Below are 19022 nucleotides of genomic sequence, written 5' to 3'. Positions count from 1 at the left end.
TATACGCACCCTGAAGGCAGCCTGACAGATGCAGTGTTTGCACAGCTGGAGTTTTTTTGTTTAGTAGGTAAGGATGTGGATACACAAGTGAGTTTGCATGTGCTGCAGTGTGCACACAGACAAAAGCCTATGTCATTTAACATTGGCTCCTATCTTTTTTCACACACACAAATCACATACAAACCAGTGCAGCCTGTAGGACAACAGGGTAAACACAGCCCCCCTCAGGCCGGAACCTAATTGTCCGCCCCTGGTTTGGCTAGTCCAGGGATTAGCTACTGGCTGGGGAGTACTATTCACTCCCTCTTTCATTCCCTCTGCCCACTGGGCCTTATCACCATCAATCTGACACGCTGTTTATCTGACGCTGCAGCCAGATCTGCTGGTCTAGGAGAAATGTTCACAAAGGCTGTGGACCATCAGCATTTTGATTGTGGGACCCCAAATGGCCATTACTCTCTATGGCCCCAGTGATCCCAGCAGCCCTCTGTGGTTAGTCCCCGTCCCAGAGCCTGGAAAGCTGACCTGAAGGCCCGTCACTTTGTGTCTGTCATTTGTGCTCCTCTTGAGTCTCAAACTAAGGTGGTTCCTTGGCCAGTTGTTGTGTGCTGTATTTGTGGTCCTTTGGACAGCTTCTCTATGTGGATTGGTTTGTTACAGCACATTGTTTTATTGATCACCGTGGTCTGCCTTGTTATACCTTCGCCAGGGATTTACCAACAAGTGTACAATCTGGAGTTTACCACCAACAACTGATCACTTGATTCATTGTGTTCAAGAGGAAGAAGAAAAACAAAAAAACATTTTGCGATCATGGCTTCTTTCAAACTGGATTTTCTCCCTGAGATGATGGTGGACCACTGCTCTTTGAATTCAAGCCCGGTGTAAGTACCTCTCTGGTCAGCCTTCTGAGTATGGCATGTTTCTAGCTTTGCTCTTTGTCTATGTTAAAACAGAAACAGGGATTTTTGTCCTTGATTTGCGGTAGCCTTGCATATTTTTTTTAACCCCAGTTATTTGGTATGGTTGCTATGCAGTACTAAGTGCATACCAACAGTGAAGATTCAAAGTATGAATCAGGCATCACGTTTGACAGCGAGAAGCTGGTCCTTACTCTGGTGGTACAAGAATGAAACTTGTACTTAACTTTCCTCATGGAAGCAGGGTGAGCAGGCAGGTTTGGTATTGGCATATTCCCCTTTCCAGGCGCCCTATATCGCACTTATCTGCACTGACGCACATAAGTTGGACTGTACTGTCCGACTGTGTTGAAAACGATATTGTCCATGTCTGGTGGCTGTAACAAAGTGTTTGCTTTTCCCTGCACCGTTCACTAAAGGGAAAGGGTTGAGTGTCAAAGCCATTTGTTGAGCTCTGTTTGGTAGTATTGTTGTTGGATGCTAAACTTCAAGTTTTTCACTAGTTTTGTGTAGTGACTGCTGGAGTCCCATTTATAAAAGAGTGTGTAGCATTCCTACTTGATGTGAAATACTGTTGCATATTGATACTGTATTTATATCTTTAGAGATAGAGAGAGGGAGAGCAGCCTCTTATCCATCCCTCTGCTGCTTTCATTCCACCATTAATGGTCAATTCAAAGCATCTCATCAATGATAATGCATACAAACAAGATGTTTGATCGTTTTGTCTTCATTGTGAATCATGACAGCAACTCAAAAGAGACAAAAAAAACTTCCATGGCTTTGTTGGCCTATTTGGTGGAGGTGATTTAAAACAACAACATAGTAAAAAAGTCTTCTTTTAGCTAACGGTCAAAGAGTGACATCAGTATTAAACTGAAACACGTTTCACATCCAGTTTAAACCTCCTCATGGCCCTCTCATACTGTTATACAGTATTTTTGCTTCATGATAGTAAATAATTATCTTGATAAACTGTCTAATCTTCTAATACTAATTTCTGAAAATTGTACTTTGTAACATCAATTTGATTACTTACGCTTTCTATTTTACTTTCCACTTCACAAAAAATGATCATGCATGATGATAAAAAAGATGGGGTTTCCTTGTATAAAAAAAGTTGACAGTGTTTTCAAGGAATTGTGAATAGTCAAAAACGATCTGCTGGCACGATTTGATAAGTATTTTATAATTCATGTTCCGAAATAAGCAACAATAAGCTTAATTGTCACGGTACCAGGATTTGTAAGTTTGATACACTATGTAGGATCTCTGTAGTCGTCAGTCTTTGGGTGTGTCAGGTTTGCTATCTTTAATGCAGCATGTGAAGGGGGTTGTTTGGGTAAAAAATGAATTCAGTCAAAAAAATACAGCAGTCCTTCAAAAACAAGTCAAACTTTAAGATTTGTATGGAATTAAAATGCCTTTTATAAGATGAGTAAAGGCTGCGTTAGGAAGTTTAACAGGTCGTAATTCAATCTGTAATATCTATTACATATTGCTGGGAAAATTATTCCAGTTTCTCAAATAACTGCAATATTATTTTTCTTGACATTACATAGAACACATCATGATGTTCATATTCGTCATTTTTCTGACACAAACTTGAACACATCATAGTGTAATCGTATGTCACCTTGATAAGTCAGCGAACTGGCTTTTATCCTGTCAATTGTAACACAGATTTCACCACTGGATTCCCGGTTTGCTTACCACTGTTTCTGTGAGTTGAGGAGGAGTTGACAGAGTTATTTTCTCCTAACCTGAAGATAGTCGGAAATGCTACATTTTGGTTTAATTTGATGCACAATGTTTATGTGCTCCGAGGTTTTGTTCCCCCTAGCAAGAACTGATGTTGTGCGACAGTGTTTGATTTAAAATACGTAACTCGACTCGAGATATATTGTTAAGTTAGAGGCCCAGCGAGACTTGATGCAGCTTTAGCTGCAGGAAATCCAGCTCCTTCCTGCCCGTAAGTGTGGAGTTGTGGAAGTGTTTATAAGGTCTTTAGTATTTAAGAATTTGACAATTATATAAAAACTCTTTGGTTCACTACTTTGTTTTAATTAGCTGTTACCACTCTGCATTTCCTCTCCATCTGTAACTTCAAACACAACATTCAGCTGAACACACAATGCTTAAAAACAACTATATGAATGAAATTTGATGATGGACTGCAAGCATGATTTTGATAAAAGCAGCTTTATAAAAAGTTCCTTGCTGCAACTGAGCAGTACATTTTAATCTTACGAAGATCCTTCTGGGAGGTCTTTGAGCTTTATTTTGAGGAAGGACTTTAAAGAAACTCACTCTACTCAAAGATGAACCACTAGTGAAATGCTGCGTTGCCTTGTGAAGGTTTCGATCTGGAATAAGTGATTGTAGTTCTTTTTAAACTGGTTTCTGTGGGTTTTTTTTGCACTTATGCAACTTAACTGAAAGAGAGGTGATGATTTGAAGGGAGGAGCGGGTGAAATAATAGTAGAAGTGTAAGTGCTCTGTTCCGTGCTAAAGTACGCTGCACTCTCAGGTGTGCTTCAGCACAGTACAGTTGCTCATGCACGAACACAAGCACGGGTACACAATGTGATCCCTGCCTCCATTATGGAGAAAACTCAGAGTGTTATGGCTGTATCTGACCAAAATGACAAAAAAAGCCACAAAGTCAGTAAGTGCAGTCATATTCTCTGTGTTGTTCTTCGATGTGCGGAGACGGACTGGACCGCACGTCCACTTGTCTTGTGAATTAAGCAAGAACCATTAAATTAAACACAGCAGCCCATGGATTATGGAAACCAGTCAGCATAGAAACCAGTAGGGCAATAACACCGTGTACTGGGGGTTATACATGCAAGACTCCCAACTACATTTTCAAGGTGTGTTAAGTCTGGAACACACTGTGCAATTTCAGGCCAATTCTGACAAGATTTTTCAGTTGCACAACTGATTTTGAAAAGGGACTGAATTTCAGCCCGATCGCATGTTTTTTGATGTGCAGTGTACGAGTAGGCACGGGGGCTGACCACGGCTCAACAGCTTCTCCCGACCAATTGGATGAATTTCTGTTTGTTATTTCCCCCTGAGCAACTGTCAGATAGCATCAGAAATCACCATGGCAACAGCAGGCTTGCGTATGTAGCCTTGTGCGTTACAATTGTGCAAAATGGGAGGGAACAAAACATCCATTCAACAGAATATGTATGCTACATGACCTCCCCTGACCTGGCTGTCTTCTGTGTTTTAAGGCTACTGACCAGGACCCAGAATGCTTTATTATTCAGACTGTATGTCAGTTTTTTAAAATGTTGATGGTTAGTAATGGTTCTATGACTGATAATGTTAAACCATCAGATCAATTAGCTTGATTATAAGTCGAGCAGTGACACTTCTAGAGTGTTTTGAATAGATTATATCATTCTGATTTGTTTACATGAAGGGTTATGCTCTTAGCAACCACTCCTCTAGGGACAGACCTCTTCTTAATATCTTGATTGTTTGATGCTTCTGACCAGCGCTGTGTCGCCTGTGTTGTCCTGTGTGTCATGCAAAAGTTGTGCTCGCAGTCGTGCTACGGATGACGGAGTAGGGTTCTTTTCTTCAGACATCACAGTAGTCGCCACCTGCATCGACTCAGAGGCCTGGAGGGAGAAGATGTCTGTGCTACTCTTCCACATTTCGGGAGACAACAGCGTTGCACAAATAGCAGGTTGTCATAAGCACTTTTCAATCCTGTCCTGATATCAGTCTTGAGTTTGTGGGTCGGGAGCTGTAACATTTTTCTGTTTTTGTTTTTTGTTTCTTGTGCCATGTTTTGTTAGACGTCTGTAATGTTTGCCCTGATGTGACTTCTGTACTGCTTTAGTCTTGTGAGCGTTAGATGGCTGCTGCTCATCTGTCACAGAATGAGATTTTATAATCGTTTGAATCCACTGCCTGTACCCTCCACACCTCGCAAGTGAATGCAACCCTTTCTGCTGTACTCAAACTTTTACTGCTCTATAGAGCTTCTGTACAGCTTTGTCCATGAAATAACATCACAAGAGGGTCACATAGCAGGCTTCCAGTGTCTGAAGCATGTCACTAAAGCCCAACATTGTATAGTCACAAGTCTCTGCGAGATAGAGGGTGGATTGTGTTGTTGTCTGTGCTGGCTCAGGGAGAGATGCAGTATACATGGAGAACTGAACAACAATGTTCCAATGCACTGCGCCACAGCATTTATAGCTAATGCTAATTTCCAATGCCTTTCCCTGAAAAGGCATTCAACATAAAATACACAACATATATGATGAAAATATATGGAGAGCATGCTTACAGAAAGAGCCAATCTATGATACACTTGGTTGACAGTTAATCTCTTAATAGAGTGACAGCTTTGACAAGCTCAGTGTGTCAAGTGTTGGCTGTTTATTTGGCTGAGCTAATTTAGTGTTAGCTTTGCCCTCATCGGTGAATGCAATATCTGGATGGTGTTGATCCCAAAGTATTTTATATACATTCAGCACTCCTTGCAAACCTCATACGTCATATCCATTCCTTCTGTCCCTTGCCTGTGGAAAAATACAAAATAAGTCCACACGTTTTATATAAAAGCACACAGTGCTTTCTTAATTTTTTTCTCCATCTTTGGTGTACCATCTTCCTTCTGCAGACTGAATGTCGCCTCAGCTGACCTGATCTGGAAAAAACTCAACAGTACCATCAAGAGGGCTGAAAAAGCATTTGATGTTATTTCTCCAGTACCAAAGGCATCATTTCCCGTTGCAATTCATAGATGATACATTGTGCTGTGAATCCATACGATATCCCGACGCAAACAATCAGGATACTATGCTTTATACCCATCCCTAGCACATACACTGTGGACTGTCTGATACCTGGGCTTTGGGTATCAAATTGACTTGATTAGAAATCTGCTCTACGATCTCAGTACCAATTGTTAGCATCACTCATCCTCTACTGTCACAGTGAACCCACACTGAGCTGCGTTACATGTAGCCCAAAGCTGATGCTAAACTGTAATGTGGTTCCAAGTGTTTGTTGATTTAACAATCACTGGAAACTTTCTTGCGTCTTTGCAATGCAGCTGACAAAGTTAACTGCTTCTTTCGTTTGTCTGCCTTCTTGTTTGGTTAAACATGTTGTTCTACCACCACTCCTTGAGAATAATCTTTACAGATTTAAGAGCTTTTACTTTTTCCTACATATGTGTTCATTGTTTTTGCACCAAAACACCAACTAAAATCCATCTATGTGTAGACCTACTTGGCAGTGAACCCTTTTCTGATTGTTAATCCCACCATTCTGACCTTTCTCCCTGATAGCAAGTAATAACTGAGGCTTAACCCTCTTGTCTTGATCCAATACACTGTTGTTACTGCAATTGAATGAGCAGGAAATCAACATGTTTGTTTGAAGCTTCTTTCCAATGTATTTGTCTTTTCAGTGGGAAGAAGATGAATGGGTCTCTGGAGCACCCCGACCAACCAGACATTGATGCTATTAAGATGTTTGTCGGACAGATCCCAAGGTCCTGGTCTGAAGAGCAGCTTCGGGAGCTATTTGAGCCTTATGGAGCAGTCTATGAGATCAATGTTCTTCGAGACCGCAGCCAGAATCCCCCACAGAGCAAAGGTCAGCATATCATACACATAGGGACACATCATTTGAATCTGTAGCAGTCTAATGTCCATCCCTCCAATTTATATTGGGGGGACAGTAGAAATGCTACTGTCCAACTTTTAAAGGCCTCAGCCTTCATGCTGTACAGGTACTGACTCTTTTTGTTATCCCTCCACAGGCTGCTGTTTTATAACTTACTACACTCGCAAGTCAGCCTTGGAAGCACAGAATGCTCTGCACAACATGAAGATTCTGCCTGGGGTAGGGGACTGCCTCCTTAAACACAGATTTTTAATGCATGCTGGACCATAAATAATTGTTTTTATTCTGCAAGTGGTTGCACCAGCTCTGTGTGAATTCAACCGTAGCCATTTTAAACGTTATTTCTAAATTAGGAAAGAGTTTACACTCTAACATTTAAGGTCTTGCACCAGCTGAGATAGCTCCAACGTAGGCAGAAGTTACATCTTTCTCACACCAAATTCCCAGTATGTGTACAGTCCTCCATAAAATTGGGTTGTCATGGTGAATTGTTTCTAAAGGTGGGAGACCTTTGAGGATGAGGAGGAGCAGAGGTTTTTACTGGCTGTTTGGTGTCTGCAGTACATTTACCATTCACCGCTGGATGCTACCTTTGTTATTTTTTTAGATCAAGGCTGTAGGCTTTCAGTTATCACCTAATCAAAATGCTTTGTAATATTGAACATACCTTATTGTTTCTGTTTACCTATTTTGATGCCTATTTGACCATTATGAATTATCATGTGTTATTTGTGTCTTATTCAGATGCACCACCCAATCCAAATGAAGCCAGCTGACAGTGAGAAAAACAATGGTAAGATTTTTTTAGCAGTTCTGTCTGTCTTTTCTGTCTTTTAATACTAGCAGGTAACCCCCTCTAATGATAAAGCCAACCTCTATACATTTAATGAAAACTAGGGATGGGACAACTGTATTTGTTGAAGTTTATCGCCAAATCTAAATTTTCTTTGTCTTAACCTTACTTTTGAACCCATCATGATCATGTTTTATTTACCTGAACACATAAGTCACCTGGTTAGGTTTGTTTACTCACAGTTCTCACAGTTAGCCAAGTACTCTCGCCCAGGCTAACTGCAGGTAGACTCTTACTGTTTTGGATTTTTCAGTTGAGTGCACTCGCTCAGCCTTACCCGCAACTCACACATACTCCGTGTGCGCCGCGGTCCGTCAGCGCCACGGTTTTGCTCCATCGGACGGCTCGCGCCCATTCACACTGGATCCGTTTCTGGGACGTCAGCGCAGCGGAGCGAACCCATGACACATCACAGGAGAACTACAAGATCCTGCGGGAATTAAGAGAAAAACATGCAAACAACATGTTGATTTGTCTTTCTGAGGATGCATTGTTGTTCATTCGGATCCTGTTTTGAGGTAATGTTGATAAAGTCAGAAAAAAAAAGAAAAATATGATCGCGAGTCCGTATATTGTGTTTTATTTTGAAATTGACCGGATGCTCTGTGCGTTTCCTTGTCTGACTTCCTGTCCGGGCTGTTATATTCTGTCCAGCTTGACGCGTTCCTGAAGCGCTCTCCGGCAAAAAAAGACTCGCTGCTTATTTGAAACGGAGCAGAGCGCAGTGCCGTTGGTGACACGCGCCGGAGACGGACTGCAGCGCGCCGGTTCTGATCGCTTTAAGCCCAATTCACACATACTCCGTGCGCGCTGCGCACTACGTTGTACTTAGCTGCCACTCTAGTCAATCATTGTGTTCACACAGGGCGCTCTGCGGTCCGTCTCCGGCGCGTGCCACCGACGACACATTTACCACGACTGCGTTTCAAATACGCGGGTCTATTTTCGCCGGAATACGCTCTAGGTTCGCGTCAAGCTAGACAGAATATAACAGCCCGGACAGGAAGTCAGACAAGGAAACGCACAGAGCATCCGGTCATTCACTTTATCAACATTACGTCAAAACAGGAACCGAATGAACAACAAATCATCCTCAGAAAGACAAATCAACATGTTGTTTGCATGTTTTTCTCTTTATTCCCGCAGGATCTTGTAGTTCTCCTGTGATGTGTCATGGGTTCGCTCCGCTGCGCTGACGTCCCAGAAACGGATCCAGTGTGAATGGGTGCGAGCCGTCCGACGGAGCAAAACCGTGGCGCTGACGGACCGCGGCGCACACGGAGTATGTGTGAATTGCGGGTTACTCACCAGTCTGCTGCATCTGGCATAGTCACTTTGATTAATTCTCATAACTCGCTACCTGTATGACCTCTCTACATCCTGAGGATGGCCAAGTTCTTTGTCCCTCTTGCCTTGGTATCGAGGATCTGAGGGAGGATCTCTCAGCTTTATGCCTTGTGCATTGAGGGCTGCTAGGTTGGCCGATGTGAAATGTTTGGCTCATGATGCATGCCTCCCTCTGTCAGAGGAACGAGGTCCAGTCCAATCAGGCCAATCTATACGATGGGCGTCTGAGGTCGTAGGTGCTCCCCCCAGAAAGAAGGGAAAGTCCGACAAACTGTCTTCTAAGGTAGATCAGCTGATTGCTGAGTTGGCACTGGTGAAGTCCATACTCTAGTGTCTGCACAGTGGGTGCTGGCTTACACACTCCACATATACCAGAGCTGGTCCTGGAGGCGGACGTCATGTCAGTAGCAGCTTTAGCTTCTCTTTCTATATTAGTATATAGTGGATGGGCCCTCGCATTCATCTGAGCCAGGCTCCTGCTCCTCAGCCCTCAGTTCTATGAATGGGTCCGAGGACAACTCCATCAGATCAATCATTCGTGGGGCGCTGGCTCACCTGCAGCAAGACTTATGTCGATCAGAACCGCCACCCTTTAATGCCTTTTTCATGTGCGTGTCAGGCCCTGTAAGCTTTTCTGTTCCTCCCTCAGAGGACTACCCGAGGGAGCCGCTGGAGAGACACCAAAGCTTTCCTGTGCCTGACGTCCAATAGACACACTGGGGTCTTGTCCGAGCCGCATGCCTGCAGTTGAGGCTGTCATTGCCTCCCTCATGCTCTCCCTCAATGAGACTCTAAGGCCGGGTGCCAGGTGCACTCAACCCCAGTATAAGGGGCCGAGCATAAGACACAGCAGCTTGCATTGGCTGTATTGGTAACCCTCCCTCCCACCTCATGCTGGCCCTCTCAGTTGCCCTGCAGCAGACTGTGGTGGACGCAGTCACAACCAGTCTGAGTCTGAACTCTCTCGTCCAGACACCTGGTCAAGTTTGACTTGCACGGTCGCCCTCCATACTGTCCCAGTGGAGTGGGGGGGGGGGTTCAACATCCAGGTTCAACATCCTGACCCCTGTCGCCTTCAGTTGTGGGTATGGCCACTGATGGGGCTGACCCACTGTTGACACCTGCAACTACATAGAGACTGTCAATACTACCGTTCTGAATGCAAGAGCACCATTAACTCGCCTGCAGAACCGAAACAGGTGGAAGTTGTTTTCTGATTGGTATAGAGTTTGGAAATTGGACCAGGTACAATACCTGTCCCTAATGCTTTAGTTTCTTCATTCTCTATTTGATCAGGGTCGCTCTCTCTCAACTCTATAAGTATATGCAGCGGCAATCTACTCGCAGCATGTGGAAGTTGATGTCCGCACTATCGGCATCCACAGGCTACTGTACCTATTCTTGAAGGGGGCCCTAAGACTGCGCCCCCCGAAGGCACCAAGGACACCGGAATGAGACTTTCCCCTGGTATTGGATGCCTTATGTGGGCATTTGAACCCTTAGACAAGGCAGAGCTTAAGTGGCTTAAATGTTCCTTGCGACTTTGTTGGTCTGAGTCATACAGTGAGAAGAACTGCCTCTTGCAGTCGGGCAGGGTGAAATAAACAAAGGTTACATAGGTAACCACGATTCTATGAACCCTAGAGGTCTGCAAGAGTTCTAAGTCAATTGGAATCTGTGAGATTAGAGAATATTTCATGACATTTTAAGGAGTTCTGTGCAAGTTGCAATATATTTGTGCACCAGTGATTTGTTTTAAATTAAGTGATTCGACTGGTGATATAGCATTATGAAACGGGCTCCTTAATAGTGCTTCAATCTTAAAATGTTTCAAACCCCATCCCTACTTATAATAGTCAAACCCTTATAAAATAAATTATTCAATTTAGTTTCTTATATGACCTTAAGTTGATCAAATATCTAAATGTTATTACTTTCACCTGTGGAGATCATTGCAGTTGAAGCATTGTTGAAGGATGACACTTTAACATGTGAAGTCTCAAACTGATCCTCTGTGTTCATTTTATGGCTTGAGGAACTACAAATGAGTAGCAGATTACTTGTTTGAAGAGCTATGTTTTTTAGTTTCGGGATTCCTTCAGTGTTAGTTGTTAAAAATGCAGAAGTCTCCTCCTCTCCAAAACAACAAGACTAATGAAGCAAACAAAACTACTTTACAAAGCAGTTTCAAGAATTATTACATTAAGCAAACTCTAGATAAATGTTTTTGGACATTTTTATTTTTTTAGACATACTTGTCTTTAATTTCTTAATGTGGCATGAAGCAGAGCAGTTGGACCTTACTGTCCTTATTCAACCTATGCCTCCTTGATGATGTTTTGAATTGCAGAAGAGCTTTAATTTATCAGTTATATGTATATGTTTAATGTTGTGTTAAGTCATTTACCTTGACATAGAGCAGGTGTGTTTGATGTTGTCTTGTGGTCAATACAGCAGTGGAGGACAGGAAGCTGTTTATTGGAATGATCTCAAAGAAGTGTAATGAGAACGACATCCGACTGATGTTCTCCCCATACGGACAGATAGAGGAGTGCCGAATACTTCGAGGCCCTGATGGACTCAGCCGAGGTATGACCATTTCTGCTGGTATACACAGGCACCAAAATATTCTGTCAGGAAAGATAGCTTTAAGACAAGGTAAGGTAAGGTAACTTTATTTGTACCCGTAGGTAGATTTGGTTTACAGTGAGGGAGTCGAGCTTCCTTTTACATACAAATGACAGAACATGACAAAACATGACAAAGTGTCAACAGTGTTAAATACTAAAGGGAATAGCCTGGTATCCTTTGTAACAGTCTGCTGTATAGAGGATTCTGGGTTAAGCTGTGACTTCCAAACAGCCGACTGGGCCATTTCACATTTGATTAAGACAGTTTCTGTTTTTAAGAGACAGGTTCCTAAACCATGTCACCAAGCAAAAGGATAAAACAGATTCAACAGAAGCACGATAAAAAAAGGTCATCAAGGTTCTGTCAATGTGGAAGGAGGACAATGTCCAGCAGAACAACCGGCAGTGTCCCTTTTTGCACAAAGCTTTGCAGTTTGCAGCAAACTTCAGTATGCTGTTGATGATTGTGTCAGTATAACAACTTTCCTAACCACTGAAGTATTATCTCTCTCTGCAAAGTATGTCCTTTACATAATTTGATTCATAAACACACTATCTTGTCTCCCATTGTAAAACAGGACTCTGTTAAAAAAATAAAAGAAGCATTTTCAAGAGCTAGTGATGGAAGTTGCTTCATCCATGCAATACCACCCAACTTGAGTGCAACTTTGTACCTGGCTGTGCGACACCTCACTTCATCCTCTGCACAACCTCATAAAAAATAACTTTTCTTGTGTAACATAAAATAGCATATATTGTTCATGCTGTTTGAACAATAACAGTGTCTCTGCCTCCCCCTCTTGTAAAAAAAATGAATCCGTAAATACTAGAACCCGACGGATATGGGATTTTTTGGTTTGATACAGATGTCGATGTGGGGGGGAGAAAAAAAACGATACCAATATATCGACCGATATCTTTCTTAGATCTATCTTCGATCTTTAGAGATAAATAGATATAGACATACACATTTATTGGGTTGATCCCTCAAATGCAGTCATCAAACACTTGTAGAAAATATATAATTTAGAAAAGATGGTCACTCAACTGGAAATGAACTGTGCATGTACGTGCATCACCGCTAGACACTCTGGAGAGTAACAATGCTTGTTGTAATCCATATAGCGCCCTCTGCTGGTGAAAGAGAACTGTTTGGGTAATACAATGAGACTCAAATGAAACACTTAAAGGAGCAGATACCGATAGTCACTTGATATACTCATGTCGGCTGATATTATTGGCTGGCCGATTAATTGGTCGGGGTCTAAAAAAAAAAAAAAACCTGCCATGGGCGCTAAGATTTGCACAGGTGATGTTATTTGGAGCCAATGTAACGCAGTAGAACAGATTCTTGTGTCAGTTTGAAGCAAACACACTCACAATTAAAGAGCCCATATTATGCCCTTTTTAGGGTTTGTATATTTAATCTATGTACCTACTTTTGTACGTTCACAATAGCTAAAGTCCGAAAAAAGTGTCTGTTTTCATGTACTGCTCCTCCTTGCTCCCTCTCCGCTCTGAGTCCGTCAGCTACACTCTGTTGAGCCCACACTGTTAGACCCCACGTGGGCCAAGTCTGCTCTGATTGGTCTGCCGATCCGCTCTGTCGTTATTGGTCAGTTGCTCAGCACGCTTCAGGGCTTGCCACAACGAGCCAATGGGCACTGTCACACTGGCAAATTTTTATCGAGGGGGGCTAGAACCGAGCGTTACATGCAGCTAATGCTACAGCTAACAGGAGGACGTAGGACAAGCCGCGTTTCCGCGGACTTTGAATTTTTGCACATAGATGTGCCTAAACATGCACAGGACACTGTGTGGAAAACACACTAAAGAGCATATAAAACCAGAAAAAGCATAATATGGGACCTTTAAGGAAGGTCAATTACTCTTGTGAATAGTGTTTGTTCTGTTTCCTCTAGCCGTTCCTCCGCCTCTAGTCTGCTAATCTGATGCACACAGCCTCACATTTGTCAACAGAGCTGTCAATCATGGCATTTTATACGGTTTATTAGCATCAAATAACTAATTAAAAGACATCTCTCAGTTAAAAAAGAGTACTTGAACAAAATCTGTGTCAGAAGAATAAGCTATCACAAGGGCCAGGTTTTGCAGCCAGTCAGAAGGGGGGCTCTAAATCTTTTAACTTCACTGGCCTTGAGCGGTACTGTCATCCATTTTAATATACGGTCTATGGTTTGACCTTGGTGCAGAAATCTAACTTGGCTCTAACATTTGATCCAAATCAAATCTGCTTTAGAGCAGAATAGAACAAATCTGAGAATCTAAAAACGATTTCACCTCCTCAGAGTGGACAAGAGTGCAAGGGAGAGTGGTAAGAGGAAGGGAGGTGGAACAGTGATGAGCTGTGAAGTGAGCTGTTGTAACATGTGAATGACATGCTATTTTTCTCTTTCAGGGTGTGCGTTTGTGACTTTCACAGCGAGACAAATGGCCCAGTCTGCCATCAAGTCCTTGCATCAGTCCCAGACTATGGAGGTGAACATCAGCTTCATTGATTATTATTATTGGGTTTTTTTTATTGTGCAATTGTGAAATCAGTACAAGTGCTAGATGATACAAACAGAACAATGCAAACAAAACAAAGAGTAACGGGACAGCAAACACACATGACTTCAACCCGCAAATACATTACAAAACAATATAAAATACATGAAAAAGGATACAAGAAGGAGAAGAGACAGAGAGAGAAGGGGAAGGAGAGATGGTGCTTTTTGTAAGGTTGAATTGAGAGGGAGAAAAGGGAATTGAGAAGGGTGTATGGTATGTGTTGAATATGTTGATGTGTGTATACATGTGCTGTGAAAGGGGAAAGTTTGTGTAATGTTGATGTCGTGGGGTAATGGACTACAGCTTGGGTTTTGGGGTCAAAGGTCTACTGCTGTTGATTTGAGGAAGTGGATGGAGGGAGAGGGTGATGCTATTATTTTTCTTTGCATTTTTCGTTCCCTATTACTGCTGGACCTGAAATATGTAAAAAAAAAACAGTGTAATTAGACTGCAAGTTACAGTTACTTTTTTCACAAATATTTACATTTCTATGCACTAAAAAGTCAAGAGTACAAACTATTTTCTGTGTTGTGTTCAGGGATGTTCATCACCCATTGTGGTCAAGTTTGCAGACACTCAGAAGGACAAGGAACAGAAGCGCATGGCCCAGCAGCTGCAGCAGCAGATGCAGCAGCTCAGTGCTGCTTCCATGTGGGGAAACCTCACTGGCCTCAACAGCCTTGGTCCACAGTACCTAGCAGTGAGTGTGTTTATTGAGCCTCCAAAAGTTTTTGTGCAAAACATAATGACAGGCTTCTTGATGCAGCCATTTCACGAGTTAATACCCTTCTGCCATGTTTACTTCTCCATGTGTTTTTCATACCCTCTCCTGGCATTAGCTCTACCTACAGTTGCTGCAGCAGTCAGCTTCCTCAGGGAACGCACTCAACAACTTGCACCCGGTTTCAGGTAAACACCATAATGCATTTAAGTAGAAAAACTGCCATAAGATATCATGTAGTCATGTACGATTATGATCTGAATGTGTGAATATTAATTATGGGTTGAATGGCTCAAACCTCTCTCTGGATGCTTGGGAAGTTCTCACAATGGTACACTATGGGCCTGATTTACTAAAGGTTTGCAAACTTGATACCACCAGCAAAAAAAGTGCTATCTGATCTACTAACGGCGCGCAGTGAGGATTGAATCTTTCATATGAGCAAAACAACACACATTGACCATTTAGTATGTTTGACTTAATGAATATTCAATATGGGGCGTTTCTGCCCTAACGTGCAAAATACTGGGAGGAGAAAATGTAAACAAGTTAAGTTAGTACATGCGTTGTGATTTACCAAGAATAATAAAAACTGAGGTGATTGTGACGGTGTCTGAATTTAACACCTCTGAAAGGAACGTGCTAACCCAGGAGACCAGTGTTACACACAACAGACTGCTGTTATTGAAGTTAGGAGGAGACATAGGCTCAACAAAAGAAGGCATACAGATCGCTTTATTCCCCACACATGTTAATATGTTTGGAGTGACAGCAGGAAACACCATGATTAAATTAATCTTACCTATTTATAGCCAAACAAAACTGAACATTCACATCCTCTGCATTGTATAAAATTTCAACATTGACATTTATTTCTTCCTATTTCCCTCTTTTCACCAACATTATATTTTAAACAGGGGATTTCCTTTTTCTCGGTTTACGCGTCTCTCCCCCAGCTCGTGTCCTCTGGTGCGCTCCTCTTCATAATGCTCTCGTCTCCTCCCTCTAAAGCCCGCTGCTGTTACTCTGTAGGACGCTTGGATTGGGGGACCTCACCACTGTTTGTACCCCCGTCTTCGATACCTCTCTCCAGAAAATTTATGTCCGATCAGACACAGCGCTGGCCAGCTGTCTGGTGCACAACAACGGCGAGTGTAGAGCGCCCGAGCCACAGAGGACACAGCTTGCACCTCCTGCTCAATGTATGACACTTCATTCTTAAGATGAAGGGAAGAAAAGAGAGGCCCTGTTTAATGCCGAGGTTTTCTTGTAAGCAGATTTGTCTCCTATAACTCAAAATATTGTCCGTTTATTTGCCTCTCCCACTAATACCTATTTTGTGCTTGCAGTCATCCTGCTTTCTGTCCAAACTCTCCGTGATGTAAACCAGTAGAACACACAAAAACCTAACTTAAATCCTACTGCCTCCACAAGGTTTGAACCTGGTGTCATTCACGCAATTTTTTTTGGTAGATCACCCGCAAAATGCCCACCAACCAAACGTGCAATTTGTTGAAACGAACACGCAATTTAGTACTCCTTACTTGGGAACTTAGTAAATCAGGCCCCAGGACTTCTAAACTGCTTTTATCTACAGCAGTGTTCTATTGAAGCCCTAAAAGGACATTTTTTTACTCTGTCTCCTGGGGAACAAGTAAACAAAACTCAGTTGTTAATTAGAATTTTATTTCAGCAAGTGACAGCAATAATTGCTATAATCTCCTTTTTGATTGATCTGATTCACAAGCAGGTTTACAAAGTTTTTATTAGGGGAGAGAAGTGCTCCATAGAAAAGGTTAATACAGAATATTCAACAATACAGAATACGTTTTTCAATCAATGCAACAAATCAACTAAAACACTTAGAAAGAGAGATCAGCAGGAACTGTCAGGCTGCAGCAAACCATTTCAAAACTTTACACACAAACTTTTACATCATTAAAGCAACTGTCAACTAGTGAGCAAATCCTGATGGGGAGTGTGGCTGAAGTCTCCATCTTAATCCTCTGTGTCTGTTTTCAGGTCTTCATGCCATGCAGAACCTGGCTGCTTTAGCAGCAGCAGCAACTGCCACACAGGCCACGCCCACAGGAACCAACACCATGACAACATCTAGTAGCCCTCTAAGTGCACTAACAAGTTCAGGTAAATATATTTATATATATGGCTATACAGTTTAGGACACGTACAGACTGTCAGTGAGTTCACCTCTTAAACATACTCTCTAATGTTGTATTTTATACATACAGTACATATTTCATACTCTCTTATGTATATTTTATATACATAAACTGTATTGTATATCTAATACAAAAAAACGTAAAATTTCCCCAGAAATTAACAACAGTTTCTTATCAAACAGTAATGCTCTAGTGTTTCAAAACACTAGAAATATTGTCACTGCTGCCAGTAGTGGTGTGCAAAACTGACCAAATTGCTAAACGTTTACATGTTGGGCCAAAATGCGTTTAAACGTTAAGGGGTGGCGGCGGCGGCAGTGGCGGCGGCCGGCACATTTTATTTGTCAAGAACCACATGGCATCTATTTCTGTAAACCAAATCAAAAAGAAGTAAATAATAATTACAACGAAATAACTTCCACAAGTCCTTGCCCAAACTTTATAAAATAAAAGATCAAACTTGTGGAATTAACGTTTTTTATTCGTCAAGAACCACATGGCAATTTCAGCCCGTCTATTTCCTAAAGCTAAATCAAAACAAAATAGTCTTTCCTTCAACTTGTAAACACAGGGACATAGACGTTCGCATCACTCGACGTCACTGTCGGGTGTTTACATTTCAAATGGTTCCTTCTTTCCCTTTGCCTTTTTTTTCACTCATGACATTTGCATGACCGCGGCGTTAATCATAACTGTAAATCTGCTGAACTCTGTAACCAATGATTTTATACCACTGCTTTTAATTTGAATAACACATTCGGGCGTGTGTGTGTGTGTGTGTGTGTGTGTGTGTGTGTGTGTGTGTGTGTGTGTGTGTGTGTGTTTCTGATTGTGATGTACAGCTACATTGCTTTTTCTGTGATGTGCTTTTAACAATAGCTGTTTTCACACATGCAGTCCTGAAAATTTCTAAAGAATTTCAGGAGGATTGCTTCTGAAACACATACACCTCACAGTGTGAAACTACTCCAGTCAGATGACGTAAAAAGAACAACGCAGTACTGATGATAATGCAGCAGAGTGTCCTATATAATAATAATAATTTATCCTTTATTAATCCCGCGAGGGGAAATTCAGTTTTACACTCTACACATTAACATGCTACACATACATACACACACATGCACAAACGGGATCCTATGAACATGCATTAATGGAGAGGTCTCAGAGTGAGGGGGGGCTGCCCACAGCGAGCGCTCCAGATAAGTTTTTTGGAGTCTCAAGTCCCTACAGACTGATCTACTGCCGCCCCAGTATAATAATATGTATAATAAATATAATATGACGCTTTAATGGAAATATTTGCCTTTATATTAATTCTACATGTAGTTTGTGGGGAATCACAATATCAACAAAAGAGCGGATAAGAACATCCTGGCAAACATAAAACTTAATGCAGTGGTTCAATTATGTGCACAGAGATCGTACCAGTTGCATGCATACTGTCATTGCAAGGAATAAACGTCACCACAACCTCCCACTTGCACCAGATAAATTGTCCTGATTTACTGTCCTGTGTTCTCACATCAGCTCATTAGGACTTTCTGTGTAAAAATAGTTGGGGGGCTGGTACAAGAAACTCCGGATAACCTCTGAGTGATAAATGTTGACGTGTGGTTCACACATGCAGCTCACCCTGAAAACTTCAGGAGTTTTTCAGGATTTTGTGCAAGTGTGAAAGCGCTTTATGTGATGTTTTAATTGTGACCTTCCAAGGGACTGCGGGTGTAAATTAGCTTTATGCTAACTCGGATACAATGCACCAAATGTCAACATTTATGTTTATCATTGTACATGGTCCCTTTACAAATTAAATACATGAAATTAAATATTCTACCTGCAGGGTCGTCCCCCACCTCCGGCAGCAACTCCTCAGTGAACACCATTGCTTCCTTGGGGGCGCTGCAGTCTCTGGTTGCTGGTGCTGGAGCAGGCCTTAACATGGGCTCCCTGGCAGGTACCAATCCTTATGCCTACAATACACCAACATACAGTATTACGTCCCACCACACCTCTGTCACATTTCACATTACTTGAAGTCAGTTCTTGTTAATTCTAATTGATCTAGGAGCAGTCCATCGATGCATAGTACTATAATATTATGCCCAGGGCTAAATCCTCCCCCTTTCATAATTT

General features: G+C 42.0%; 1 protein-coding gene across 13 annotated transcripts in view; it reads left to right on the top strand.

Moving 5' to 3' along the window:
- celf1 (cugbp, Elav-like family member 1) overlaps positions 1 to 19022 on the top strand; it is a 34303-nt gene that overhangs the window by 6201 nt on the left and 9080 nt on the right. For 3 of the 13 annotated variants that reach the window (XM_061043193.1, XM_061043185.1, XM_061043208.1), the window contains exons 3-12: positions 4522 to 4626; positions 6367 to 6554; positions 6721 to 6803; positions 7329 to 7377; positions 11239 to 11373; positions 13834 to 13913; positions 14524 to 14685; positions 14825 to 14894; positions 16729 to 16851; positions 18730 to 18843. In XM_061043193.1, coding sequence (XP_060899176.1) covers positions 4522 to 4626; positions 6367 to 6554; positions 6721 to 6803; positions 7329 to 7377; positions 11239 to 11373; positions 13834 to 13913; positions 14524 to 14685; positions 14825 to 14894; positions 16729 to 16851; positions 18730 to 18843 — 1109 coding nt within the window. Of the gene's footprint in view, positions 1 to 577; positions 885 to 4521; positions 4627 to 6366; positions 6555 to 6720; positions 6804 to 7328; positions 7378 to 11238; positions 11374 to 13833; positions 13914 to 14523; positions 14686 to 14824; positions 14895 to 16728; positions 16852 to 18729; positions 18844 to 19022 lie in introns of those variants that run through there. The other 10 variants (XM_061043200.1, XM_061043218.1, XM_061043236.1 and 7 more) reach the window with 8 other exon arrangements.

Source organism: Labrus mixtus, chromosome 1, assembly GCF_963584025.1.
Source record: "Labrus mixtus chromosome 1, fLabMix1.1, whole genome shotgun sequence".
NCBI lineage: Eukaryota > Metazoa > Chordata > Actinopteri > Labriformes > Labridae > Labrus > Labrus mixtus.
The sequence above is the reverse complement of the archived record's forward strand: the minus strand, read 5'-3'. Positions and strand labels throughout refer to the sequence as shown.